General features: G+C 40.4%; 1 protein-coding gene across 1 annotated transcript in view; it reads right to left on the bottom strand.

The window, feature by feature from the left end:
• Positions 1-696: 696 nt before the first annotated feature.
• The window catches only part of LOC308075811 (glycine receptor subunit alphaZ1-like), a gene marked incomplete at both ends in the record, with an annotated part of 70995 nt that continues 57002 nt past the window's right edge, over positions 697-14689 (bottom strand). Inside the window, 3 exons of the mRNA XM_080415779.1 lie at positions 697-1065; positions 7538-7642; positions 12937-13086. Of these exons, the coding sequence (XP_080271905.1) occupies positions 697-1065; positions 7538-7642; positions 12937-13086 (624 nt within the window). The remainder of the gene's footprint in view (positions 1066-7537; positions 7643-12936; positions 13087-14689) is intronic.

The following is a 14689-nucleotide window of genomic DNA, read 5'->3' on the forward strand; positions in this document are numbered from 1 at the left end:
AGGGGCAGGAGTCGTAACACCTGCACACTGTACGATTTATCGTCTTCAATCAGCGCACACACGCAACTTGGACTGAACGTTTCTGGTGGACATCCATTTTTGGAATCCTGTCCCATGCGTGGTAGCTGTCATTTCCCATGTAATCTCTCACGCATGTTTTCTTTAATTATTTTCATGACAAGACACCGTTTGGTGAGCTTGGAGAGACAGACTTGTCACAGATAGGCCTTGTAAATGTGTGATCGTACCCTGACGCCACAACGTACAGCGTGCAAAAAAAAAACACAACGACACGAGACATCCCATTAAAGACGGAAGGTTGTGTAGCGTGAACTGTACAGCGACACAAGCCACTTTGAAAGGCGCGTCGCATGGACATCGTCGGTGTCTCCTGTTGTTGTGTCTGTCTGTGCGTATGTGTGTTTGCATAACCATTTAAACCCTCGTAGACTTGGTAAACAGGACCTCAGTTGGCTCTGTACTTTTTCTGTCCACACCAAATATCTTTGCCAAAACTTGCCGATCTACAAGCTCAAAACACGTTGCAACAAAACACGCTATGAGCTTGTAGATCAGCTATCTTTGGCCAATGTTCCCCACAGAATACAAATGCTGTGGTTCAAGTGTATAAACCTGTGCGTACGATCAACGTCTCTCTTTTTCTCTCTCTCTCTCTGCAGCAGCCGCTATATGCGTCTATCGTTTGTGTACATCCTCGTGCCTGAGGATCTTGTACAGAACCCAGTAAAATATGTTGAAGAACAGGAAGGCCAGGGGGAACCCGGCCCGCGACACCGTGTCGATCTTCTTGGCCCGGTCGATGAACAGCTTCCTCATCTCCTCGTGCGTTCTGCCGCCCGGCGTGGGCGCCGGGGCCGGGGGGCCCCCTCCCGCCGACCCGGGAGGGTTTTGCGTGGCAGTCGCCGGGCCGCCTCCCGGCGTGGTGGTCGCCGCGGCGGCGGCGACGGTGTTGTTGACGCTGGCCTTGCACACGGAGGAGTCCTTGTTGTTGGTGGTGGACGCGGAGGCCGTGAAGCTCAGACGACTCTCGCACACTTCCTCTTCCTGTGGGGGGGGGGGGGGGGGGGGGGGCAGAGGGGACAAGGAGGTTAGAAGGAGGAGATATCACTAGCATCTTTTTGGTTGCTTTTTTTACCCCTTTTTCTCCTAAATGAATTCCTCCCCACACATTTCTGTGTGTGTTGTCACTAATGTCGTACCTGAATGACTCACCTGCCAGTGAGGAGCCCCCGCCGGGAGGACGTAGAGCCTTCATCCTACTCCTCCCGCCCAACACTCCCTTCTGACAGGTGTCGCCCCCCCCCCCCCCTAGCCCGTAGTGAGTATGTGCAGTGTCAAATATCACCCTCCCCGCCCGGCTTCCCTCGCCCGAAAACGGTCCAATTGTGTTCGTCTAGACACTCGACAAAGCCGGATGCACCACGGTGGATTCTAACCCCCAACCTCCGTGATGGTGGGCAAGCACTTTGTCACTGCGTCACCCGAGCTCCCTACTAGCGTCACTACTTGTGAGAAATGGAGGTACCTCCATTTCTCACAAGTAGTGACGCTCACCCATTAAGACCTTAGTGCAACTGTGTAGCATCTGTGTAGCATCTGTGTAGCATCTGTGTCATTTTAGATTTTTGAGTTGGCTTTCCAAAAATTGCAGATATACAAGCTTCGTGCCGCACTGCGAGCTTGTACATCTGCTATTTTTTGAAAAAAAATTAATTTGTAGAATCGGCCTCACGTCTTAACTCATTGATACCGGGAACGCATCTCTGTCATTTTCAGATTTCTTTGGCTATAAAAAAATAGCAGATATACAAGCTCATAGTGATGAGCTTGTAGATCAGATTTTTTTTTTTTAGAAAATCGTATTTTTGGGGGGAAATCTTTATATATATCTAACAATATATATTCAAAGATTTACACACATTTTCATTTTTTTTCAAAAATAGCAGATCTACAAGCTTGTGGCGCGGCACTCTGTGCCGCACTACGAACTTGTATATCTGCTATATTTGAATAGCCAAAGAAATCAGAAAATGACACAGAACCCATTAAGACAGACCGGTCTTAACGGGTTAATGGGTTAAACTCTTCTGGCAGAAAGGCTCGATTGGAAGATGGATGTTCATAACGACGCTTGTATGTCCACAACAGTTACTTTTTGGGGAATGGGAACACAGAACCTGTGTTGCAATGTGTCCAACGTAGTTATTATTTAGTCACAGGGGCAGACTGACTGTTTTGACGACCGGGACTTCCCTGGTAGGCCGACAGACGATTGGGCCGGTCCAACCGGATGATAGTAAAAGAGAAAAAGAGAAATACATTTCTATGCTGTGTGCTTTTATATGGCCAGCCCAGCAAAGCAGGCTTCCAGCCCGTCCTATTTCATTTGGCCCGGATCTTCAGAGCTGCCGCAACTATCAGAAAGTAGACTTTCAAGTTGAAAGTCAAAGATGTTAAAAATTGACAAAAACTTTTTTTCTTTTAAAGAACAGAAAAAGAAGGAAAGGATATGCCAAACGAATAACCGCTGGGAGTAGTAGTAGGGAATGCATAATGAATCAGAATGACAATCAACTCTATTGTCACATCACATAGGTTTACAGGTGTAAACTCCCATTGTTTTGGGTGTTTTCATGAAGAGAAAATAAAAAAAGAGGGCAGGGGCATGAAAGCAAGGATGAAAGGAAAGGAAGGAAGGATGAAAAGAAACCAAACCTTAAAAGAGAAATGTTGTCTATATATATTATAGCATAATCCAGCTGGTACAGTATGTACAGTATGAAGTTAGACATAAGGTGCAAGAGATTAGCAGCACATTGTACATGCGATTTAAATTTAAACTGAGTCTCAACACATTGTCAGGTTCAAACCCATTGTCCACAAAGGGTTGTAACTTCCACAGGTAAAACCGCATGGTACGTCCACAGGTAAAGTTAAGTCCACGTCCAGCCTGGTGACAGGCTCACACAGAGCGGTAACTTCAACAGGTAAAAGCCGTCATGGTAGTTCCACAATGAAAAGCACAAGTTCCAAGCCTGATGACAGAACAACAGCAGGTAGAACGGTTATGCGATAACCGTTCTACCTGCTGTTTGGCTGTAGTACAACCAGTGGTGTAAAGTAACTAAGTACATTTACTCAAGTACTGTACTTAAGTACACATTTGAGGTACTTCCAATTGTCTATACTTTCACTTCTACTCCACTACATCTCAGAGGCAAATATTGTACTTTTACTCCACTACAATTATTTGAAAACTTTAGTTACTCGTTACTTTGCAGATATAAATATATTACATTATAAAACATACATTAACCACTTTAGCCCTATTTTATACCTAGGCTATTTGAGAATAGCCGATCTGCAGGCTATACCGTTGCACTGTTGAAGTATATGTCTCGCTAGGGAGTGCCTCACTAGCGAACACACAAGTGGAGGTTGAATGAACTGAAATTAGCGCTCCCCAAAACAACAGGTTTGGTCTTCACAGACCATTTCTATGAAGTCACCAGAACAACATAGTGAAAGTCCTAAGAAATCCTAGTTGCGGAAATATGTTTAATTGGCATCAATCCAATATGGCCACCAATTATTGTCAAAAAGCCAATGATTGTGAGCCCAATTTTCCTTCGTCTGAGATTTCAATTAACTTCCAATTACATTTTGAGGTGAGGAATTCAGATACAATATTAAAACAATATTTTTGAACCAATGTAACAGAACTATGTATGGTTGAGTGTATTAATACAATATAACTTCTACAATGTTGTATTTTGTCTCCCTGCTCTTCTATTGAGACGTTTAGATGGTGTTTAGACATGTAGTGTCAAAGGTCATGTCTCACCTAGACACAGGATCTGACACAAAATTTGACCCGAAGGTCACGATTCAATGTCTCCCCTGAGGAAGCAGGAGATATTAGCACAATGGTAAAACGAAAAAAAATGCAGCACTTGTGCAGGAAAACGGCTTCAAATCCGGGGTAGAAGAGGTAAAGTTACATAGTGCAGCTTTAACAGGTGACAAAATCAGGTGACAAAACCATCGGAATTATTTAAAAATAATACTGTATAACTCAATGAAATAAACTCAGCAAGGGCACCGCTGACTTCACACTGGGTGTGATTTTTGATATTTTTTTCTAAATAGTTTTTAAAAGTGTTTTATTATTTTACATTGAACTAGGAAAAGCATCAACAATGACAACATCAACAATGACAACAAGGACACATTAACCACTTAAACCTTATACTTAGTTGACAGCATCCCCAAGGGCCCCATATACATCCCCAAGGGCCCCATATACAAGCCCCTTCCTGTTTACACCCTAAACTAAACATTGTAAGCTTACAGCGTGCCATATTCTGCTGCATTGTGAGCTTAGTTAGCCTTGGGTTCCCGAGCCATGTGGCTCATAGGTCAGGAGCCCTATGTCCTGTTTGTGTAGCGTGAGGTACAAGTACACCCCCTGGACATGACGCCAGTATGTCGCATGGACGCAGCAGGGAGGCATTGGCTCCCATTTGTATAGTGTTTGGTATGACCCAGCTCCCAGTCTCAGGGCGGACACTCTAAGCACAAGGTCACTGAGCTGGTTGTTGTGAGCTTGTAAATCACCTATTTTAAATGAGTTTGTTTTTGTGTCCCTATTCTCTCCAGAATAGGGACACAAAAACAAAAGAGGACAGGGGTTCTAGTATAGAGCCCCATGGAATCCGGTCAACTAAATATAGGTTTAAATGTTTAAATGGAAGCATTGGCTGCACATAGAGACAGTGAGATGGTGAGACACTGTAGCATAGTGTCATTCAGTGGTGGACAGTAAACTAATCTATATGAGAACCGTACTTAAAGGGATATTTCACTTTAAAAAAATGTTTGGGTAATTTTATCGTCTACTCAGGCTTTCTTGAGCCCCCCAGCCCCCTGCTCATTTTGCTAGGATTCGATGGCTTAGGGTTGAGGACAGAGTACAGCAACTTGCTATGGGCCTGGTCTTCAATATACACCACAATATTGGGATCCCCCTGTATTTGTCTAAATACTTCCTAAATGTTAATGAAGTCCACGATCATAACACCAGAGGCAGCTCCACAAATCATGTTCAACCCAGATTTGGCTCAACAAAGGGAATGAACTCGTTCTCATGCTATTCATCAAAAATGTGGAATGCCCTATCAAAAGAAGTAAAGGAGTGTAAAACCCTACTCACTTTCAAAACTGCCCTAAAGATACACCTTCAGGAGGCTGCAATTCGAAAATGGCCCCTGTCTAACCTACCCCCATACCCCCCTACCCCCCTCCCCATTTATTTTTCTTCTCTTGTACATTTTTTTTCACTCTTCATACCAGTAACCTGTAAGCTGATTGTATGACATTCTATATAGTAGTGTGTATATCTGTCTGTCTCTTTTATGTCATCATGATTTGTGTGCATGGGGATCTCATCTTAAACAAGCTCAGTGCTTAATGAGTCTCCCAGTTTAGTAGACCTTGTATTGTGAATTTGTACTTCCATGTACTGATGTTCTCATGTCTTACTAAATAAAGTAAATCAATCAATCAAACCCCAGACAGTTCATAAGTTGCTTGATTCAGTATTTAAGATATTTGATATTCATTCTATCAGACACGCCCCATACAAACCCATTGTAACTTTAAACTCCATTTTAACCGTGTTAGATTCATCGGAAACACCCGTTCTTGGTGCTGGTGACTGATATTGTCCTTCTAATACATGAGGAGAATTTTGGCCATTTTAGTTTTTGGGGTGTTTTTGATGAATCTAACATGGTTAAAATGGAGTTTGAAGTTACAATGGGTTTGTATAGGAAGGGGGTGTGTCTGATAAAATTAATATCAAATATCTCAATACTGCATAAAGCAACTTAAAAGAACGTCTGGGGTAATCACAAAAGCTTGAGTAGATGATAAAATGACCCAAAATTGTTTTGAAAATGAAATAACCCTTTAGCTCGATGGCGAAGGCGCAGCCTGTCGTTGATGAGAATGACAAGATGTTGTGTTTTCAGTGGTTTTCCACCAGTGGCACTGTTCGCTACCCTATGAATGATGCTTTCACTGCCAGTTGACGACAGACCCGGAAATGACGTAATAAAAAATAAAAAAAACAGCTTGTTTACTTCCTGTTTATTTGTTGTGGAAAAATGGCTTTATCTCTGTTTCTGTTGCTTTTTGGCAAAAACAAGCCACATTCAACTATGCAACGGATCCTCCTGCCTTTACTTTTTTATCAAAAGGGGGTCAAAAGTATGCTCAATGATTGCCTATTATTGGGCTATAACCCCCTTTTGAGGATCCTTGGAGACGCTGCTGTGCTGCTGTGCCAGAAGCGCTTCCCTTAAAACAGAATAAAAATAAAGGCAGGAGGATAATAATAATAGTAATGGCATTAAAACAATGGCAAAAATATTAATAATTAGTCGACCAGTAAAAATCTCTTGTCCCCCCGTGCGTGTAATGAAGCGGTCACGGAAAATATTCCATGATTTTTCAAAGGTTAGTGGCGTGGCGAGAACGATGTGTTATTTGGTGGCAGTCAAAAGGGTTATAAGTACATTTTCTTACAAGCGTAAATTTGATTATGAATGAACCACTTCAGCCCTATTTCACAAGAAGTGAAAATAGCAGATCTGCATGCCGGCCAACATCACATAGTGGTTCGACGCATTTTGTGAGCTTGTTTAATCTGCTATTTTCACTATTTTTGCACATTTATTTTATTTGACTTATTTCACATTTTGGGGGGAAATATTCCAAAAATGTCATACTGGAGTATTTACTTGAGCAATATTGTCTCTGTCGGGTGGAAACCTCATAAGTCCAAAACTGTTAGCCTACTTTTCAGGATTCAAATTCAAAAGTAGCAGATCTAGAAGCTTGAGATGTCGCTTTGCGCCACGTTTTGAGCTTGTGGATCTGCTATTTTTGATGCTTTTGTGTGACGCTGTAGCATATGATCAAGTAAGGCATTCATTTAGAGAAAAAAATACAAAAAGTTAAAGGTAGGGTAAGTGAATTTTTTTGGGTCATTTTCTTTTTTTTTTGTTAAGCGGTTAAAGTACTATATTCTGATAGTAATCATTGGCACAGAGCGTTTGTTGTCACAGGGGTCTTTCCAGCTCTTTAGTACATGTTCAGGTAGGTGACAAAATTTAAGCCAATCAGGAGAGAGCACTGAAAATGCATTTTCTGTTTAATAAAGAGCTGGAGAGAGATGGGAGACTCTTTTTTACTGAACAAACACTCTATAGCAATGAGTACTATCAGAATATAGAGCTAATTAACACTTATTTTAACCAAAGAAAATCACTTACCCTTAAGCAGATAAGAGGTTTCTGCCCGACAGCAACGATAACACTTTGTCCACCACTGGTCTGGTGGTGACATACTGGGACGGTGACATAGTGAGGTGGCATGGTGTCATTACCCTGTGTGTGTAGATGTCATTCAGAGATAGGGACGGTGACATAGTGAGGTGGCATGGTGTCATTACCCTGTGTGTGTAGATGTCATTCAGAGATCCGTACAGTGGCTCTGACGTGTCAATGCCGCGCAGAGACTCTGCTAGCTCCACTGGATCAACTGCACCTTCACCATTCTACCACCAGGGGGGGCCGCATGCAAAAGAATCCAAAGCACAGCAGCAACAACACAAGCACATACGAAACAAAAAAAAGAAAAAAACAGAAAGGCAACACTGAGACACACACAGAAACTCAAAATACTTAAGTCGATATAAAATAAATAGCTGCGAAACAATACAAATAAAACACATGGGACCCTGATTGTTCTGTTAATTCCGTAGCCTGGATGACTTTTGCCTTAATGTATTGTATAAACTGGGCTTTTAGATGCGCTTGTGTTAACACTTTCTATTCTTTATAAGAAAGTAAGTAAGTAATTACATTATGTGTAGTTATACCACCTGGTTATAATTATAACTAATGCTTTATGACATTTAGCCTGCTCTAAGAGCCTATATCGATTTATAAGTAGTAGAGCACTCAATAAAATACCCCAAACTAGATACATTTTGATAATAAAAGAAAAGGTTAACACACATTACTTTAGCTGCTCAACATCATAAGATTATCTCCCAGACAAACTAACATACATTGCTCCTTATTACAATGTGTATAAAACATTGTATATTATAAATCATTATTATAGTTAGTGTCATAACACATTATTAGTTTATTACAACTATACCTCGTAAACAGAAATTGTGGCATTGGCTTTACTCGTATGTATTTATGGATAATGTGATAGCATTTTCCGTATTGTCCATTCTGCTGTAAACTGATAGAAATAGACAGAATGACAGTGACATCTAGTGGCTCTTGTGATGTAATGCGGCCACTATAAATGGAGGAAAAAGCAGAATTATGAAGAGGCAAATCATAAGTTCACATGGAGTGATGGACATGCACTGTCTGCAACACACAGAGACACTGTGTGGCACTTTGTCTAAACACTTTTCGAAATACCATGTGACCATAAGAGAGAATTGCATACACCATAGATGCATCAACATCTATGCGTTGACGCAGCTGCCATTGTCAGGGTCAAGCCGTGCCTCTCAATGCATGTATGTCTAGTGAAGCAGGAGATCGCTCCACTATTACAATCATTACAACTCATAACGCATGTATTGTATGTCTATTGAAATAATGATAACTGTATGTATGTATGTATGTATGTATGTATGTATGTATGTATGTATGTATGTATGTATGTATGTATGTATGTATGTATGTATGTATGTATGTATGTGTGTGTGTATGTGTGTGTGTGTGTGTGTGTGTGTGTATGTGTGTGTGTGCGTGCGTGCGTGCGTGCGTGCGTATATATATATGTATATATATATATATATAGAAGCAGGATGTCTCCCCAGTCCCCCACTATTAAAATCATCATAACTCATAGTACATGTATGTCTATTAAAACAGGAGGTCTCATAAAAGTGTGTTACAAATGTAGTTATGTTATGAGAAAGGTTGCTTGTTTGAATACAAAATGTGGGGTTTCATACCGAAAGACCCTATCTTAAGTAGATAGTAACAGTGACGGTTATAAAACAGAAAGAAAAAAAAAATAAGAAAAAAAGAATATATATATATATATATATATATATATATATATATATATATATATATATATATATATATATATATATATATATATATGTGTACCTTGTTGTTTGTTGACTAGAGTTCATACTTACTTAGCTATTCCCATCTCACACTTGTAAGTCACTCTGGATAAGAACAACTGCTAAATGGCTAAATTGCAATTGTGATTTAACTATTTATTGCAGTGCACTCATGACAAGTAGACTGTGGGCCCTTTTTTCCACCTTGCACAATCCCTTGGCATTATCCACTACCCGTTAATTATGCACAAGGCAGCTGGCGCTGACCCCAAACGGTATCTGACGACCCCACTAACCGCTATACATTATACCGACTCCGTTATTTGCCCCTGGAGGTGTGGCCATAGCCGTGTGGTTGCGTTATCCCGAAAATTGCCCACACACATATGGGAAAGCGCATAGCGGATTCTAAAACCAGCCGCTATGCCAAATCACACTGTTTGGTAGAGCGCGCCTGCAATGGAAAGTTAACTCTTTGACTGCGGACGACGCGATAACGCGTCAAGTGCTACTTTGTCCAGTTGGCCGTCGACGCGCTCGACGCACTGGACGCGCGTTCATTGTTTAATCTCTGATTGCGCTATGCTGCTTAATATTCAATGTTATTCTCGAGTTCCACTTACTTCACGGACATCTGCATCCGGTTTCATGACCTGGATTCCGTTTCCGGTTTTTGATTCTTTTCCCCAGTCATTTTCGTCCAAAATAGGTAAATAAACGGTCTTTCACACGGTATGACGGACAAACGGACAGTTTCTCTTCTATAATCTATGGTCTGGGTGACGATCAGTCATCGCCGTCGTGTATCACGACGGCATTTTGGCGATCAAAACAATCTGGGACGACGTCACTTCCGTTTTCATGTTTTTCCCTGTCTAATCTATCAAGAAGGCTGAGAGAGACCCAACGACCTGATCAAGCAGTCATGTGCTGCACTCTAGTGGCGGATTTGTGCTGGGTCTTTACATTATGTCCCCTTAAATTATTTTCATGAGAAAAATTCAAAATATAAAAATAAAAAAACACGAAAATTGCTGGCACTGGGGGAGTACTTTATGAAAATACTCTGGCAGTCAAAGAGTTAATACAGAACACAAGCGATTGCTGTAATTTAAAGTTCTCTAAAACCAGGAATGTGTGAGTGATAATTCTGTGTATCACATATAATGTTATTCCAAGGCAACGTTGCTCTTCCATGAGCAGAGAGGGAGAGAGTGTAAGATTGGACTGGTGATACCGGCTTGCGCAGTCTTCTCTTAAAGGCAATGGCATCTGACACGGTGATTGGTTTCATTAATGTAACGCCCAAACCACACCTATATGCATAATGTAACGGGTAACGCAGGTGTTTTAGGGACAAGGCTGGTGTCGGAAGATAGCATCTTGGCCACGGGAACGCCCCTTGCGCCATTCTAAATCCCCAAATGGTGGGTATAGCGACTTCAACGCAAAATAGGGCCCTGTAGGCTGCAACAATGACGTACAATCCAGTGGCCAATCTAGCTTGTGCATTCACGTTCCCACGGCACACCTTCAAACTTTGGCTCAGATATTGTCCATGTTTGATTGATTGATTTTGATTGAATATTTTATTAGGCAAAAAAAATTAAAACGGCACAGTTACATTTAAAATACTTTGTCTAACAGGTCCGTTCATAAAAGTCCTTGCGGACTTGTTTCCAATGAGGGCCTTGGTATTCAATTCATAGGCATATATAGTGGCACCACAGTTCAAATATCATTACAAAATAAACAACAACAAAAAAAAAAAAAGAGGGGGAAAAAAAAATATGTACAAGAACAGGGGGGGGGGGTCTGCTGTCTAACGGGAAAATGGTACTACCTCCTCTTTTGGCCTCCTGAAAGGTGATTTTTTTTAAGGCTCTTTTAAATGAGCCCAGCGAACTGCATTTTTTGAGGGTTGGAGTTAGACTATTCCAATCCTGGGTGGCAGTGCTGTAGAAGGAGAATTTGCCCATGTTTGATTTATGGGTGGGTGGTACCAAATTGTTGTTAACGCTCCCTCTGGTATTGTGACTGTGGGTGTCGCTAACCTTTTGGAGGTATTTACTCAGATATGCGGGAATAGGGGGCATATCGGGCCTTTGAACAGGCTATTGTTTCTCCCTCCAATGTGCATTCCCTAAATCAGTCTAGTCGAAGCATATAGGGTATAGCTTGGTGGTTATATATTTTAAATATATATAAATTAAAAAGAATTGTGAACGGAAATGACAAGCTGATGACAGAGTTGTGGCTTTCAGGAGGCATGGTTCTATGCATTTGAAGATTGTGGAATAGTTGTCTGGCTTGAAGGACTGAAGATAAAGAATAGCAGCGCTACACTGTCTTCTCCAGAGGAAGAACAACCAGCTGTATGAATCGGTTTTTATTGTGGCCGTTGAGGAGGGAATAACTGATATTGTTAATAACAGCGGTTCTCAAAAAGGGGGGTTCCAGGGGGTCCCCGAATAACCGGCATTGTTTATAACAGTGGTTCTCAAAAAGGGGGTTCCAGGGGGTCCCCAGCTAAATGTGTCAATATAGCATCACAATCAGTTTAAACACTTTAACCCATTAAGACCTGGAACTTTGTCATTTTTAGATTTGAGCTAAAAAAGCATTATTTTACACTTTGGGCTATTCAAAAATAGCAGATATACAAGCTCATAGCGCGGCACCGAGTGCCGCGCTACGAGCTTGTAGATCTGCTATTTTTGAAAAATTGTGAAAATGTGTGCAAATCTTTGAATATATATATTTTTAAAGCGAATATTTTTAACTCAAATCTTTGCTTCTGGGGTCCCTGGAACAAAATATTTTTATGGAGGTCCGTGGCCAAATACATATAATTTTGGGGGTCCTTGACATGAAAAAGATTGAGCACCACTGATATAGAAACATACGTTTTTTCAGAATACTGTTGAGATTTAGGAGACATGTAGAATCGGCTTCAGGTCTCAATGGGTTAACCTGAACAATGTCTGTTTTTAAGTGGTTAAAGGTAGTGTATGTGATATCTTTTTGGATAAGGAAATGGTTATTGTGCGTGCGTGCATGGTAGATTGTATACCTTGTGTGCGTGCATGGAAGATTGCATACCTTGTGTGCGTGCATGGAAGATTGTATACCTTGTGTGCGTGCATGGAGGATTGTATAGCCTACCTTGTGTGCGTGCATGGAAGATTGATTGTATACGTTGCGTGTGTGCATGGTAGATTCAGTCGTGGAAAAAGTACTCAAATTCTTTACTTAAGTAAAAGTATCAATACTGCAATATAAAAATACTCTGTTACAAGTAAAAGTCCAGAATGAAAAATTTACTTGAGTAAAAGTACAAAAGTATTGGCATCAAAATGTACTTAAGGTACCAAAAGTAAAAGTACAAAATATTTGAAAATAGCAGATCTACAAGCTCACAACGCGTCGCGATGCGACGCGTTGTGAGCTTGTAGATCTGCTATTTTCAAATAGCCTAGGTATAAAATAGGGCTAAAGTGGTTAACTTATGTTTTATAATATCATAGTTTATATCTGAAAAGTAACTAGTAACTAAAGTTTTCAAGTAAATGTAGTGGAGTAAAAGTACAATATTTGCCTCTGAGATGTAGTGGAGTAGAAGTAAAAGTATTGGAATTTGGAAATACTCAAGTAAAGTACAAATACCTCAAAATTGTACTTAAGTACAGTACTTAAGTAAATGTACTTAGTTACTTTCCACCACTGGGTAGATTGTATACCTTGTTCCTGCTCCTGCGGGGTCGCCGGAAGCGCAGCAGCTCTTTGTGTTGCCGGGAGACAAAGTTAACAGCAGCGTACTCCAACAGCGCCGAGAACACAAACAGAAGACACACGGCCATCCAGATGTCTATCGCCTTGACGTAGGACACCTGCACGCACACGCGTACACGCACACAAACACGCACACAAACACGCACACAAACACGCACACACGCACACGCACACACACACACACACACACACACACACACACACACACACACACACACACACACACACACACACACAGGCACATTGAGGATGGGTAAAGAGTCCATATACACAAATATGATTTACAAATAAAAATACAAAATACAAATCATCAGTGGTGGAAAGTAACTAAGTACATTTACTGAAGTACTGTACTTAAGTACAATTGTGACGTATTTGTACTTTACTTGAGTATTTCCATTTTCCAATACTTTTACTTTTACTCCACTACATCTCAGAGGCAATTATTGTACTTTTACTCAACTACATTTACTTGAAAACTTTAGTTACTAGTTACTTTTCAGATATAAATTATGATATAATGAAACATATATTAACCACTTTAGCCCTATTTTAAACCTAGGCTATTTGAAAATAGCAGATCTACAAGCTCACAACGCGTCGCATCGCGACGCGTTGTGAGCTTGTAGATCGGCTATTTTCAAATATTTAGTACTTTTACTTTTGGTACTTTAAGTACATTTTGATGCCAATACTTTTGTACTTTTACTCAAGTAAATTTTTCATTTTGGATTTTTACTTGTAACAGAGTATTTTTATATTGCAGTTTTGGTACTTTTACTTAAGTAAAGAATTTGAGTACTTTTTCCACCACTGCAAATCATTCTGCAAATCTGCATACAGTTTGACGTGTGTGTGTGTGTGTGTGTGTGTGTTTTTATTTACATTTTCACAATGAACTCTCTCTGTAGTGTTTTGGGAAACGCTAACGAACACATCTGCGCTAACAAGCTGATACCGTTGTTGCCGGGCAGACACCTCTTCTCTCCACGTTTTAACGTTTTGTGTTTTTACGTAAATTAACGCCCTACTTGATCATACGGCAGCGTCGCGCAAAAGCAGATCCACAAGTTCGCGGCGCGTTTTGAGCTTGTAGATCTGCTACTTTTGCAAATTGTTTTATTTCAATCCTGAAAAGTAACAGATTTGGACGTATGAGGTTTCCACCCGACAGAGGCGATATAATGACTAATTCCAGTGGTGTAAAGTAACTAAGTACATTTACTTAAGTACTGTACTTAAGTTACCATTTTGAGGTATTTGTACTTTATTTGAGTATTTCCAATTTCCAATACTTTTACTTCTACTCCACTACATCTCAGAGACAAATATTGTACTTTTACTCCACTGCAATTATTTGAAAACTTCAGTTACTAGTTACTTTGTAGATTTAGATTATTATTATAAAACATACATCAACCACTTCAGCCCTATATAGTTTTTCGGCCATTTGAAAACAGCCGATCTACAAGCTCACAATGCGTCGCGAGGCGACGCATTGTGAGCTTGTAGATCGGCTATTTTCAAAAGATATGTATACATTTGAAAACTTGAAATGGGACATTCTGCATAATAAGTACGTTTACTTTTGGTACTTTATGTACATTTTGATGCCAATATTTTTGTTATTTTACTCAAGTACATTTTTAATTCTGTACTTTTACTTGTAACAGAGTATTTCTACATTGCAGTATTGGTACT

Source organism: Gymnoscopelus braueri (assembly GCF_963280865.1).
Source record: "Gymnoscopelus braueri genome assembly, chromosome: 2".
NCBI classification, from domain to species: Eukaryota; Metazoa; Chordata; class Actinopteri; order Myctophiformes; family Myctophidae; genus Gymnoscopelus; species Gymnoscopelus braueri.